Source organism: Furipterus horrens, unplaced genomic scaffold (assembly GCF_987537825.1).
Source record: "Furipterus horrens unplaced genomic scaffold, mFurHor1.1.pri manual_scaffold_5, whole genome shotgun sequence".
In the NCBI taxonomy this organism is placed as follows: domain Eukaryota; kingdom Metazoa; phylum Chordata; class Mammalia; order Chiroptera; family Furipteridae; genus Furipterus; species Furipterus horrens.
The window spans coordinates 80,246,549-80,259,673 of record NW_028327175.1 but is presented as its reverse complement, the minus strand read 5'-3'; the positions used below and the strand labels follow the sequence as shown (position 1 = coordinate 80,259,673).

Here is a 13,125-nt window from a genome sequence, read left to right as displayed (position 1 = left end):
CAACACAAACTTCCTCCTCAGTAAAACAGGCATAATACCTATCTTATAGCGTTGTTTGCAGGATCCAAAAACACAATATATGTAGTGTGCTTAGCACAGTGCCTGACGATAATGAAAACTCAGTATGTGGTCCCAGAATTCATGCTCCTTGCAACTGATTTCCCCCAGATTTGTTATTATTTATGAGAAAACTCTCTGCAAACAGCTAAGCACGCAACCACCAGTGGTTAGCCCCCTAGGGTAAAATGAGCTCTCCTTCACTCCCTCGGAGATCTCCCAGCACTCGGCTCTCAAAGAAGCACAAGCCCGTGCAGCTTATTCTCACTGGTGGCAGGTCGCTCCTCTGACTGTAAGCCCGGCTAGGCACCCGCCGGCCACACCCCTTCTTCTGACCCCACCCCACCCGCTCCCTTCTGTAGTCCCGCCCCTCGTCTTAGCTTGGGGTGGGGGTGGGGGACAAGAGGCCTAGGGAGCTTCCACGTATACACTTCAACGTCTCTCTCAAAGAGAGTACTTCCGGGTCGCCAAAGCAGGTGCCTCAGGTCCCGCCCCTTCCCAAGTACTCGCCCACCACTTCCGGCCACCTCAGGCCTTTCCGCTTGTGCTGTGCCGGTTTTAATATCTGTTCCGTAAGTCGCTCTGGGCCCTAGGTCCTGGTTTCTGAGCACCCCTCACTCACCGCCAGTGGCTTGCTTCCTCATCCAGAATTTTTCCGAGGCTCGGAGCGACTCAGGCTGAGGCCTGCCGCGCGCGGCGAGTCCGCGCAGACCTGACCTCGCTTGCCTCCACAAGTCCATTGAGGCCGCCACCACCCCCTCGGGATGCCGCGGCTGGGGTCGGCGCAGCGCTGGGCCGCCGCCGCAGGCCGTTGGAGCTGCTGGCTGCTCGCGCTGCTTGTACTGCTGCTGGTGACGGAACCCGGCGGCGCCTCGGAGATCACCTTCGAGCTGCCCGACAATGCCAAGCAGTGTTTCTACGAGGACATCACACAAGGCACCAAGTGCACCCTCGAGTTCCAGGTACTACAGGCTCTGGCGGTCCCGCGGCTGCAGCTCGCGGTTCCAAAGTTGGGGAGTAATTGGCTGGTTCCCCCCCTCCTGACCTTGTTTCTTAATTCTTTGGTGATTCAGAATCAACTCTAGGTATCTGATACAGAGCGTGTGGCTTTCCTCTTCTAAACCTTAGGCAAGAGACATTTGAAACCAGATAGCAAGACCTATGAATTCCAGAAATGCTTCCCATCATTGTGACTTTTCTTTGCCTTCTCCAGTGCCCTTCTTTTGAAGGCCATTGAACTCTAATCCACACCTGTACTTAGATTTGAGGCACTGTTAATATCTTAACTCAATTGCTTTTCAGTTTTTTCACTGATATTAGGACTGTTGGTTAATGTGGTCCCTTTTATTGGAAGAACATCGTTCCAGGCCAGATGACCATTTGCCAAAGGTGTTGTAGAAGGAGTTGCTGCAATAAGTAAGAGGCTTCTTCTCATCTTTGGGAGTGTATTAAAAAAAAAACAACTTTACTTGGCAGAATGTAGTTTAAGTTGGTTAGAACAATCTTTACTGTTTCTATTCGTTTTGGTAGACTTCACACATTTGAGCAGCTGTTCAGTGGTAGGTGCTTGTGATACGGAAGTGATCAAAACACTGGAGGGTGTTTTATTCGTTCTTGATTCCCCACCTATCCTACCCTTCTTTTCTTATGTAGTACCTGCCTATCCATCAAAACTGCTTTAAGAGCAGAAAATAGGGGATATACAATCTGGTCTTTGGGAATCTATGAAGGCTTCCTTTAGCAAGTGATTTTAAGGTGAATCGTAAAGAATCAGTTGTGCCTACAGTACTTCAGTAAGAAGAAGAGAGTTAGGCTTTGCAAGGACCCAGTGGTAAGAGTGACTGAGAATTTGAAGACCATAGACAGGTCTTATTACATATTTGGGAATAAGAAGCCAGAAAGAGGAAGGGGTGTCAGCAGGGGACAAAGCATTTAGTGCTTTGCTGGCTGTGATAAGAATTTCAGTTTTTCCTTTGAGTATGGAAAAACTATGAGTAAGATTTCATTTATTTATTTTTAGGAGAGGGGACAGAAGGGAGAAAGGGAGAGAAATATTGAGGGGAAAGAGAAACATCGATTGGTTGCCTCTCATACACGCTGACTGGGGATCAAACCCACAACCTTTCACTTTGCAGAGCAATGAGCAACCAACTGAGCCATACCAGTCAGGACTCCAGGTTAAATTCTTTATTTTGTTATACTTCCCAGAGATAAATAAGACTGACTTTGACCTCAGGAAACTTACATAGTCACATAGTCATATAATGCTAAATACAACAATGAAAGTACACACTAGGTATTCTGGGAGCATAAAAAAATAACTTTCCTCCCATCTACGTTCTAGCTGGGCTAATAATCAAATTAACAGAGACGAGACAGATTAACAGGAGAAAATATACAAAGTTTATTATGGATGTATATGCAGGGGTGTCATAGATAGGAGATTCGAAACCCATTGGACAGTCGAGGCTTTTATGCCACGCCAGACAAAGCAGAAGGTGTGGGCAGGAGTTTGGGATTTCAGAAGGGAAGGAGGCAATTCATAGGTAGCAAAAAAGAGCAGAACACGTGGCAAATTCTTGCTAGGCAGCCCAGAAAGAATGGGGCAGAGGTGAAGAAACAGGCTTTGTTAGATTTTTTTTCCCTGTCTGTCTGATACGATCAAGTGACTGACTAAGTGAATTCTAAGGTTCCCTTCCAGAATCAGGTTTTTTTTTCCCTTCACTTAAGAAGAGATGATTTATTGTACACCTTCAGTCACATATGAGAACAGACCCAGTCCAGAATGCACAGGTCCAGGGCAAAGGACCAAAAGAGACTTGTTAAGAGCAGGGTGTGTCTCTCAAAAGGTGGTTGCAGCAGTCAGATGGCAACGTACATTCTAGATCCTTCGTGAAGTTCTAGATTGCAGGCGTGCAGTCCAACAACTTGTATCAGTGTCCCTGGCCTCTGGCTTCCCTTATTTCTGCTCCTGTTGCTTCCACAGGTGCACAAGCTAGCGGTTTATTTGGACCTCTGCCTCATCTTTCTTATTTTGCTCTTCAGCCTGCGCATTTGCTTGTTCCTCCACTTGGCTCTCATGGCGCGGAGGTTTCTAAGGTGGCGATGAGCTCGAGAGCTGAAGCAGGTTTTTCTATCTGAATCTTTTCAGGCGGGAAAAGGGGAGGTAACAAAGTCTATTTGAGTATTTTGTTTCTTAATAACCAGCATAATATCAGTATTCCAAAAGGCATATTTTTGGAGTGGCAAAACTTTGCCCCTCTCCCGTCACCCCCCTCCCAGCCCCCCAGTTTGCTGCTGGCTGAAGGAGGAAGGCTCATTGGGAAGTTTAGCTGAGGGGCTGGTGTTTGGTCTGAATCTAGAAGGATAAATAGGAGTTACAAGGCTACAGAAAGAAAAAGGACATCGTAGGCAGATGTTTTATGTTTATAAGACTTAATTCTAGTTGGCTTGAAATTAGCCTGAGCTGGCACTGAAATACACTGAGTACAAGTGTTGCTTTGTAACTATGGATCTAAGGGTTTTAGGGGTACTTTGTAATAGTTTGTCAGCATTGTTTATTGATAATAGTGAGATTGATGATTTGCCCCTGGTCTCTATGAGACCCCCCCCCCCCCAAGGCTTGGTATTAAGTCTGGTTACCTATCAGGACGATGCCTATGTAACCAGCAAAATATAAAACACCCAGCCAACAGTCTTTTGGTGTTCAAGCCAAGGTGTTGTACACTTGGTGGTTCCTGATCTGCGAGAACATATGTCTAGCCACAGCCCTCACCGAGGGAGGCCAAAGAAGCCAGCACCTAACCTCTCCTCACCTCTTTCCATGAGACAACTTTTGGCTGTGAGGTTTTCTTTTTCTATAATAAACTGGATTTGTAAGCCTTGTCATTTTGGGTCCTATGATTCTTCAGCAAACAAACCCTGTTTAATTGTTAGTGAAGATGTAAAGCAAAGATTTCAGAGAACTTCTGGCAGTCTGATGTTTTTGGAACACAGAATGAGAAGGGTTATAAAAGAGGTGCTAAGGCTACCTGGGGAAGGTATAGGGGAATGGTATGCCATTGTTAACAGGTTTGGATATTTTGGTAGGGATTATCAAAGGGTTTTAAGCAAATGGGGGATGGAGAAGCATAGGGAGGTTGCCCCTACCTCCAGGAGACATGTGGGGGTGGGGGTGGTACTGGAAAAATAGTGGGTAGAGACCAGAGATGCTACTAAACATGCTAGAATGCACAGGGCAACATAGTCCCTTACAACAAAGAATTACCCAGCCCAAAATTATCTAATCAAGACTGAGAAACAGTTGATTAAAGGGATGAGAGATTGGGTTGTAGGAAGAATGTCTAGGAAGTTGTGGCAATAGTCCTGTCTGGATTATGGATTAGGAATGGAAAAGGTGAGATGAATTTGAGAAAGGCAACAACATTAAGAAATACGGACAGGGAGGGATACTTCATTTGGGATGATTCCATGTTTCTGTATTATGTGACCAGACAGGTTGTAAAGGGATGCTTTTATCTGAAATGAGATTACTTGTTTTAAAGTTTGTTGGAAGAAAAGTGGCATGAAGGTCATTTCTGGTCCTGTTCAGTTTTTATGTATGGATTTGATTATTCAAAGTACAAAAGTCAGTGTGAATAATTGGGCATATAAAAGTGATGTCATTATTTTCACCTGGAAGAAAAGTTGTTGACTTTTGGGGAGAGGGGTAAATGCCCAGTTTATAAGATACTTTTGTCAAAACATTATATCTGTGTATTAATTTTATATATTTCTGTAGTTTCCTAAGTATGTAATTTCATTTAATTACCAAAATGATCTTGTAACATAGTTCAGTTATTCATCATATCTTAAGTATCAAAAGGTCACATAAGTAACCAATTCTTTGAAGTCCAAAGTTTGATCCCTGAGTTCTAGAATATTAGTATTATACTAACCAAGTGTTCAGGCTTGAATATACAGGCTTGTGCCTTCCAGTCTCATGTTGGCTGAGAACCATCAAACCCAGTCTCTTCGTCATCACTCCCTACTCAAGTGGATACATTCACCCTGTGTTTCTTCTCCTGTCTCTCTTCTTTTTCTTCCCACTCAATTCTTTCTCATATAAGGAGGCCTTTCTTTTTAGTCCTTTTTCCCTTTTCTCTCTTATTATGATTGTCCACTTGCTTCAGGAAAAGTCTTCCCCTGCTCTCTTCATTTGGACAACCCAAGCTGCCCAAATTGTAACTGATTAAGCATAAGCCTTTGAAAGTAGCTCCAAAATCCTTTTCAGAAACATTTTCTGTACCTGCAGCTTTCCTTTCAGTGTGCTTGCCTTGAAATACAAGCTTTCCAGATAAAAGATCTTTTTGAGTTGTGTTGTTTTTGCTTTATGTTTCTCTTGGAAACGAGTTTATAAATGATGACAATACTCTTATAACAGCCCACAAGTCTACTCAATTTTTATATATCAAATTCTATATAACTGACCTATGAAAGAACTGAATCAATGTATTTGTAATTTGGTGGTAAAATTAGTTTGAGTTCTATGATGGAAGTATGCTTGGGGTGTTACGGTAAGGACTGACCTACTTTGCTACTTCACTATCCATGTGTGTGCCTCTATGATACTAATGGGAAACTGGGTGAGAAAATTTGGGAAAGGAAAATATTACAGGATGGTAAGCTTAAGGGTAAATAGTATGATTTTGGAATTCAAGTTTTAAGTTTCTCAGTTTGTCAGGTGGAGGGGTGAAAAAAACCCGCTGGTAGGATTATTTGGAAGAATTAAGTGATATAAGAGACCTACATTAACTGACTAGTTTGGCTAGTTAGCTAGTTCCCTCTCTCCTCTTATGTGGAAATATGTTCAGTTTTTATAAACTTTTAGTTGAACTGAAATCTGCCTCCTAAGTTCCATTCACTTGTGGAAATCAAAAAAATGTGAAATTGTCTGTGATAGTAAAGGTCCTTAGCCTATAATCTTATTGCCATTTTATCAGGAAATTAGTTATTTCTAAAACTTGTTAATTGCAGTAATCTCTTTTTTATTTTTTCCTCTGTCTTTTTGTAGGTGATTACTGGCGGTCACTATGATGTAGATTGTAGACTAGAAGATCCTGATGGTAATGTGTTATACAAGGAGATGAAGAAACAGTACGACAGTTTTACCTTCACAGCCTCCAAAAATGGGACATACAAATTTTGCTTCAGCAATGAATTTTCTACTTTCACACATAAAACCGTATATTTTGATTTTCAAGTTGGAGAAGACCCGCCTTTGTTTCCTAGTGAGAACCGAGTCAGTGCTCTTACCCAGGTAAATAAAAAGTCAGCGATATAATGTTGGTGTGCATAAAAGGAGAAAATGCATGGTTTATGTGTATTAATTTGTTGATAAACACAGAATTTTTTACTTTTACCACGTTCATTTAAACTTACCTTAATTCTTAAAGTAGGTCAGGCATTACACAGAGAACTTCAGACTTTTCAGTGACGACCAGTGATAAAGGATTGTATGAACTTTTAAGTATAAAAAAAACATTAAAAGGAAGACCACTTAGGAAATTTAGGAAGTAAACAGTGCTCCAGCATTCTGAAGTATTTTCTGTAATTCATGGAGGAATGTTGCTAACATATCAGCAGACTGGTATAACTAGGAACAAAATGATGCTTTAATACATAAAGATTCCACAGATGGTTTTATACCAATATTTACATTATTCAAGCTGCTATTTTAATAACTTTTGCTGTAACTTAAGGTAAAATATTAAAAGATTATATAGTCATTAACAATAGTTAAGAAAACTAAATTGGGTTGTATTTTGAAGAAGAATTTAATGAGAGAAAGAAAGTTACAGAAACTTAAAATCAGTGAACAGATGCTGCTCAGGTGATGAAAGGGCTATTTTAGTTCTAGTTCAGATACAGTACAAGCTTAGATTCCATCTAAAAAAGATACTCAATTAGGTATTAAAAGGAATTATTTAACCTGCTTGTTAATACCTTAAACTGGTACAGTATTTCGTTGTTCCCAGGTTCCAGTTAGTCTCCTGGCCAAGTCATGTGATGATAGAGGCAGTTTTTAAGAATGTGTAAGAGCTCTAATTCATAAACTTATTGTGGGCTTTAATAAGATGTATTCAAGTGCTCTTATTTCTAGAAATGTTCTTTTTATTTTAGTATCCTGTGCGAATGGCACTTTGCTTTATAAAAAGATTTTTCTTTGAGCCATGCTTTATAACTTTAATGAATTTTAATTTGTTTAAAAAAGGTTGCTCTTAAAAACCTAAGTAGATAAATGTAAGAAATGAATGGTTGTAAAGCAATTAGTAGCACTTAACCTCCTTTATTTGTATCACATTTAAAAAAATATTTTCTTAGTTTTATTTTTCTACTTTCAAAAAGCTAGTAAGTCTCTTCTACAATAGGGATATTTATAAAGCAGCTGTTTGTACTTTGAAATTGAAAAATATTACCAGCTAATAAATGCAGAATAAATGATAGTTCTATTAAATCATTACTTTTAAATACTAATAAAATGATGATTCTAGGTAGGCAGTAATCACCAGTCACTGCTAAAACCATTATTAGGTGAAGGGGAGATGGGAAACCTTATAATGGGTAGATAAGACTGATGTCACCTAAATCTAGTGATATTTCATAAATGGAGAGATAACTAGAGATATATCTTCTGATAATAGTAATGAAATACACATTGCCTAAGAACATTACACCTGTATCCCATCAAGTCTCTAGCTTTAACTACCAGTTTATAAGAAGTACAGAGGATAGAGGAACACTGTGAGAATACAGTTAGCAAAATTCAGGAAGTGGGAAATGCTACAGGATTGAGGCCCCAATTTCTTCAATAAATAGATAGGAAGGGATAAAAGAAGGAAGAGAACCTAAAGGTTAAAGAAGACCTAAAAGACATATCAGCCAAATCGTGTTGATCTTGTTTGGATTCTGATTTGTAAACAACTTGTGAGGCATTTGGGGAAATTTGAATAGTAACTTTATATTCAATATAAAGGAACTTTTTAATTATTTATGTGTTATAATGCTATTGGGGTTCCATTTTTTTCAAAGTAGAACCTTTCAAAAATGAAGTATAAAAGTATAGCTGAAATAATAAAATATCTGGGATTTGCTTTAAAATAATTGGAATAGGGAGGAAAATTGGAGGGGAATATAGATGGAACATGATTGGCCATGTGTTAATAATTCTTTGTCCTGTTCTCTATACTTTTTTAAATGTATGAACATTTCCACTCTAAAGGTACCAAAAAAAAAAAAAGGGAAATGACATCATCTGAAAAATTGTATTGAATCTATGCAATTAGTCCTTTGATGTCTGTATTTTCTCTGATCCAGCTGGTCTTAATCCATACCCCATGGTCAGGCTTCAGGGAATCCTTAAACAGTCTGAATTTGTGTCAGATCCTTGTTTTATGGAGATTTTTCAGGAGAAGAATCCTTAGGCCACATATTTTGAGAATCCATAGAAAGCAAAGCAATGCTAGAAGCACCTTTCTAGCCTCTTATCACAATTTAGAAATCATTCATTTTAGCACAGTTTTGCTAATCTTTCATTCCTAGGGGTCTCACTGAAACAAGAACAGCAAAAATGTTTGAGTATTCTAACAGGTAAATTCAATCTGTAGATCTTATAATTTTACACTTTTCTAAAAGCAGCTTTAATGGAATATTTTTGTAATTATTTCTCTTATACATACTTGGGTAGAACTTTATTGAATACTTGAATTATTTTCTAATGTCTGCATTTCTTAAAGTTAAGACAAACTCAGAATGTTTTTTAAATCCTTAATATATGGTTTGTGATATAAAATAATTATATAATAAACCATGTATTTCATCACCAGGATTAAGTTTTGAGCAATAGAAAAATATTAAGCTCTGGTTTATTAAAAAAATTAGAGTTTTAACCCTTCTCAAGTCAGATGGTATAATTAATGTATTAAAAGGTAAGGTGTCGTCGCTGGTTCGATTCCCAGTCAGGGCACATGATTAGGTTGCACGTCAGGTCCCCAGTTGGGGGCGCGAGTGAGAGGCAACCACACAGTGATGTTTATCTTCCTCTCTTTCTCCTTTCCCCTCTCTCTAAAAATAAATAAACAAATAAATAAATTATTAAAAAAAAAAAAAAGGTAAGGTGTCATCAGATGAAGGCTCAAAAACTGATTACACAGTGAAACTGAAACTTATATCCCATTGAGAACGTATATATTGATTTAGTTGACTGACATGAGGGAAAAGACTTATTTTAAAAATTAGTAAATGTAAAAAAAAAAAGATATTCCTATTCTGACCTATTATTTTCAGATTCAACTATTTTTAAAATAGCTAAAATAACTTTGACAAAGTCGATCTATTTTTATGTCATACTTTATTTGGAATTGGTTATTTTTATTGATCAATTTACTGATATGCTCAGCCTCTTCTTCCTAATCCTTCCTCTTTGGGGAATCTGGGTTTGAAATTTTATAGGCACAAACCTTAACTGATAAGCATTTCTGCTACTGTTAGCTTGGTGTTCCATCCTTACAGATGCCACAGCTGTGACACTTTAGTTTGGGGCAAGCTGCTGCTTTATGGGCTCTCTGTTCTAACCATACTAGTTGTACTAGTGGGACTGGGTAAAGGGAGTAAAGGGTTGCATTGCCAGGACCAATAGCATAAATGTGTGAATGAATGAGTGCCAATTTAGTAGAATGTTAATGAAATGAGGAATTAAGATCAATTTAGAAGAAAAGATGACTGTGCTAGATGTATTGTACAGGAAGTATTAAACATACTAACTGGAACTATTTCTCTTTAGATGGAATCTGCCTGCGTTTCAATTCATGAAGCTCTGAAGTCTGTCATTGATTATCAGACTCATTTTCGCTTGAGAGAAGCTCAAGGCCGAAGCCGAGCAGAAGATCTGAATACAAGAGTGGCCTATTGGTCAGTAGGAGAAGCCCTCATTCTTCTGGTGGTTAGCATAGGGCAGGTATTTCTTCTGAAAAGCTTTTTCTCAGATAAAAGAACCACCACAACTCGTGTTGGATCATAACTACGTTTTGAAAATTGATGCACCATTGCCGCTGTAATATTGCTGTCCTCTAATTAATTTTAGATACTGAAGAACTTAATATTGGCAACATTTTACAAACCTTACTCATATACTTGTTTGGGGGGATGTACAATGAGTATCCCCAAACTGTGGAAAGGACACCTTTTTTTATTTGTAAAGGTATATAAACTTTGGAACTTATTTTGGGCTATTCACGTTAAATATTCAACACCAATGATCTACTCTTCTCTTGTTTGTTTATATCTACTCTTTGCACACTAAACTTTGGTATTTTGATTCCTTTTTGCCATTTACAAATACTTTTCTTATAGGTAGTAGATATTTTTAAAACTTTCAATTTAATATTACATATGTTGTGGAGGAAGAAAATTGCCTTTCAATTGTTTATAGTAAATAAGGTTTTGATTTTCAGAAAACCAAATGTGATTAACTGTAGCCCAAGCCCTATTCTGCACTGTTTATTTTTTATGGGGGGGTGGTCTACCATAGAAATGTTTGTTAATATTGATATAATTTTAAATTGGTACATCATGGTATAACTTATTTTTCACTAGCTTGGAAAATGTCAGATTTTCGTTTTGGGGGTTTATTCTATGATTTATAACCAGATATGTTATTTTTTCATAAAGACATTCTTACCACACAAAAAATAGTATGTTTCAGTAATACCATGGAGTTTATACAGGCCTTAAAAATCAGACTGTCATACCAGATAGAATAAATACAGAATAATTTAAGATACTACAATGTCTTATAGTGTAGGGGCAAATGAAATAAGAAAAATTTTAGTAGGTTACCTGCACACACTACATTTTCAGTGCTTTTACAAAGAAAAAAGGTGATCTGTTTCATTTAAACATTGAATTGGCTGGTTCTTGCCCTTATGTGGCTTTAATGTTTTTGAGTTATTCCCAGCTTAAATTGACAGTTGTAATATTAGTATCGTAAAAATGCCATACGTTTAATCCCAATAGGTGTGATGCACTGAGAAGTTAGTTTCTTTGGATTTGTTTTCTTTTCTATTCTTTTCTTTCTCTTTTGTCTTGCACATGTAATTTCTATAATCTCTGATTAGCATCTCTAAGATGATTTAAACATTTAGAATGCTGTGTGTGTTTTTTATTTGATAAACTTCATTGATTGTACTGCATTTAATGAATATTAAATAGTTCATATTCTGTACACTATATTGTTTAGAATGTGTTTGTATTTTATAACTTGTATAGATTGAGTCAACTGAAATAGGATTTTTTTTTTAAGTATTCTAAGGTAGAACCCAAGATATTGCAAATTGTATAGGTGTTTAAAGCTTTTCTGCTGTTAAAAAAGAAAAAGAACTGCTTTTTGTCATGCATCCCTCCCCCACCCAAAGGTAATAAGTGCTGAACAAGACTCATGTTGTAGAGACTTTGATATGTGGTACCATACAATACTGATTAGATAGCAATTCTAGTCACCACTGCTGACTAAAAGTTAACTCAATTTTAAGCTGTCTTAAAATGCATATATACACTACTGCATGCAAGAGCAAAAGGAACTAAAGTTGTCATGCTGGCTAATTTCAAATGCTCCAGTATAGCAAGGGATAAACATATTTTCAACTTTAACTCTTTAATTCTAACATTTTTGAAGAGCAAGTAGTTAATCCTTAATATCAGATTAAGAACTGAAGTTTAAAATTTTGCAGCTTTATTTATTTGGATTCTTATATTGATGTTGCCCTGCAGCTTTATATGTCCCTCTGTATTTAGATTTGAAAATTTTCAGCACTAATATTAATGTGGTTTATAGGCACGGGTGTATGTTACATGTTTTTTCTGGTCACCTGCCTGCTCTGTTGTGCTCAGATACTTAGATCATAATCAAGCACAGTCAGGTACCATCAGTGTGCTGAGTTTGGCATAGATAATGCAGTTATTTCATCTGTGCCTATCAAAACTTCATAATATTAGACTATTTCTACAAATAACTTGCTGAAACTATTTTAAATATATTGAAATGTTTGAAATCACCACTGTTACCTATTGTAGAAAATAGTACAGGCTTAGTCTAGTCTGTATGTAACTGGTTTACGTTTGATGGCTGTCTATACTCAACTGGGGATGTATATATAAATGAAAAAATACATATCTATAAAGACATAAATGTTAAGTAAACATTTTTCTTCCTCCTAATATATAAGTTGTAGCTCATCTTTTTTCTTTAATTCTTTTATAACTTGATGCAACAGTTTGAATTTCTCAAATATTCATATTTGAACATATGGCTCAGAATACATATTTAAACATTATTAGCTATATATATTTTTAAAGTAGAGTAAATAACAGAAGGGAGGTTGATACATAAGTTTATACTAAAATATCAACTGTGAAGATATAAGATTATTTTGCTAATAATCTAAACATTTTTTCCTAAAGAGAAACAAATGGTGTGTGGTTCATGACTTACATTCTGGCTTGATGCTAATCAACTTTGAAAACACAGTGGACTGAAAAGCAATTTTATTATTTGAAAGATTACATTTAAATCTCTGTAGTATCCGTATTTGCTTCAGTTTATAAATGTGTGACATTGATAGTTAAATAGGACTAAAGCAGACCCTATGCCTGTTGTTTTCAAAAATTAAACAAATTCATATATAAATAAACGAGAGGGGTTTTTCATTTACTTTTGAAAAAAACATTCTCTAAACATGGTTCTGTAGGAGTGCATCAATCAATTCTTATAGAATAAAAAAATATTTCAACAAACTGACTTGTTTCTGTCAGGGTTTAAAATCTTTGTAAAGCTCCTTATGAACTTGTAGCTTGGAGTATATTTTTGTTATGAGAGAATGATTATGTATTTGGTATTTTATCGAAACATCTTGGGGACTGGTCAAGAAAAAAAATTAAAGGAGAGAAATACAGATAATCCCCCACTTTTTGAAAGGTCGCGATATGCCATTTCACTTTTACAAGAGCTACATTCTATGTACCTGTTTCCACAAA

General features: G+C 37.0%; 1 protein-coding gene across 1 annotated transcript; it reads left to right on the top strand.

The window, feature by feature from the left end:
* The first annotated feature begins 557 nt into the window (after positions 1-557).
* On the top strand, positions 558-12,889 carry TMED7 (transmembrane p24 trafficking protein 7). The gene is made up of 3 exons (XM_090276601.1): positions 558-1,019; positions 6,110-6,355; positions 9,878-12,889. Exons 1-3 carry the CDS (start codon positions 822-824, stop codon positions 10,112-10,114), a joined length of 681 nt encoding a protein of 226 aa, XP_090132727.1. The 5' UTR covers positions 558-821; the 3' UTR covers positions 10,115-12,889.
* The last annotated feature ends 236 nt before the right edge of the window (positions 12,890-13,125 follow it).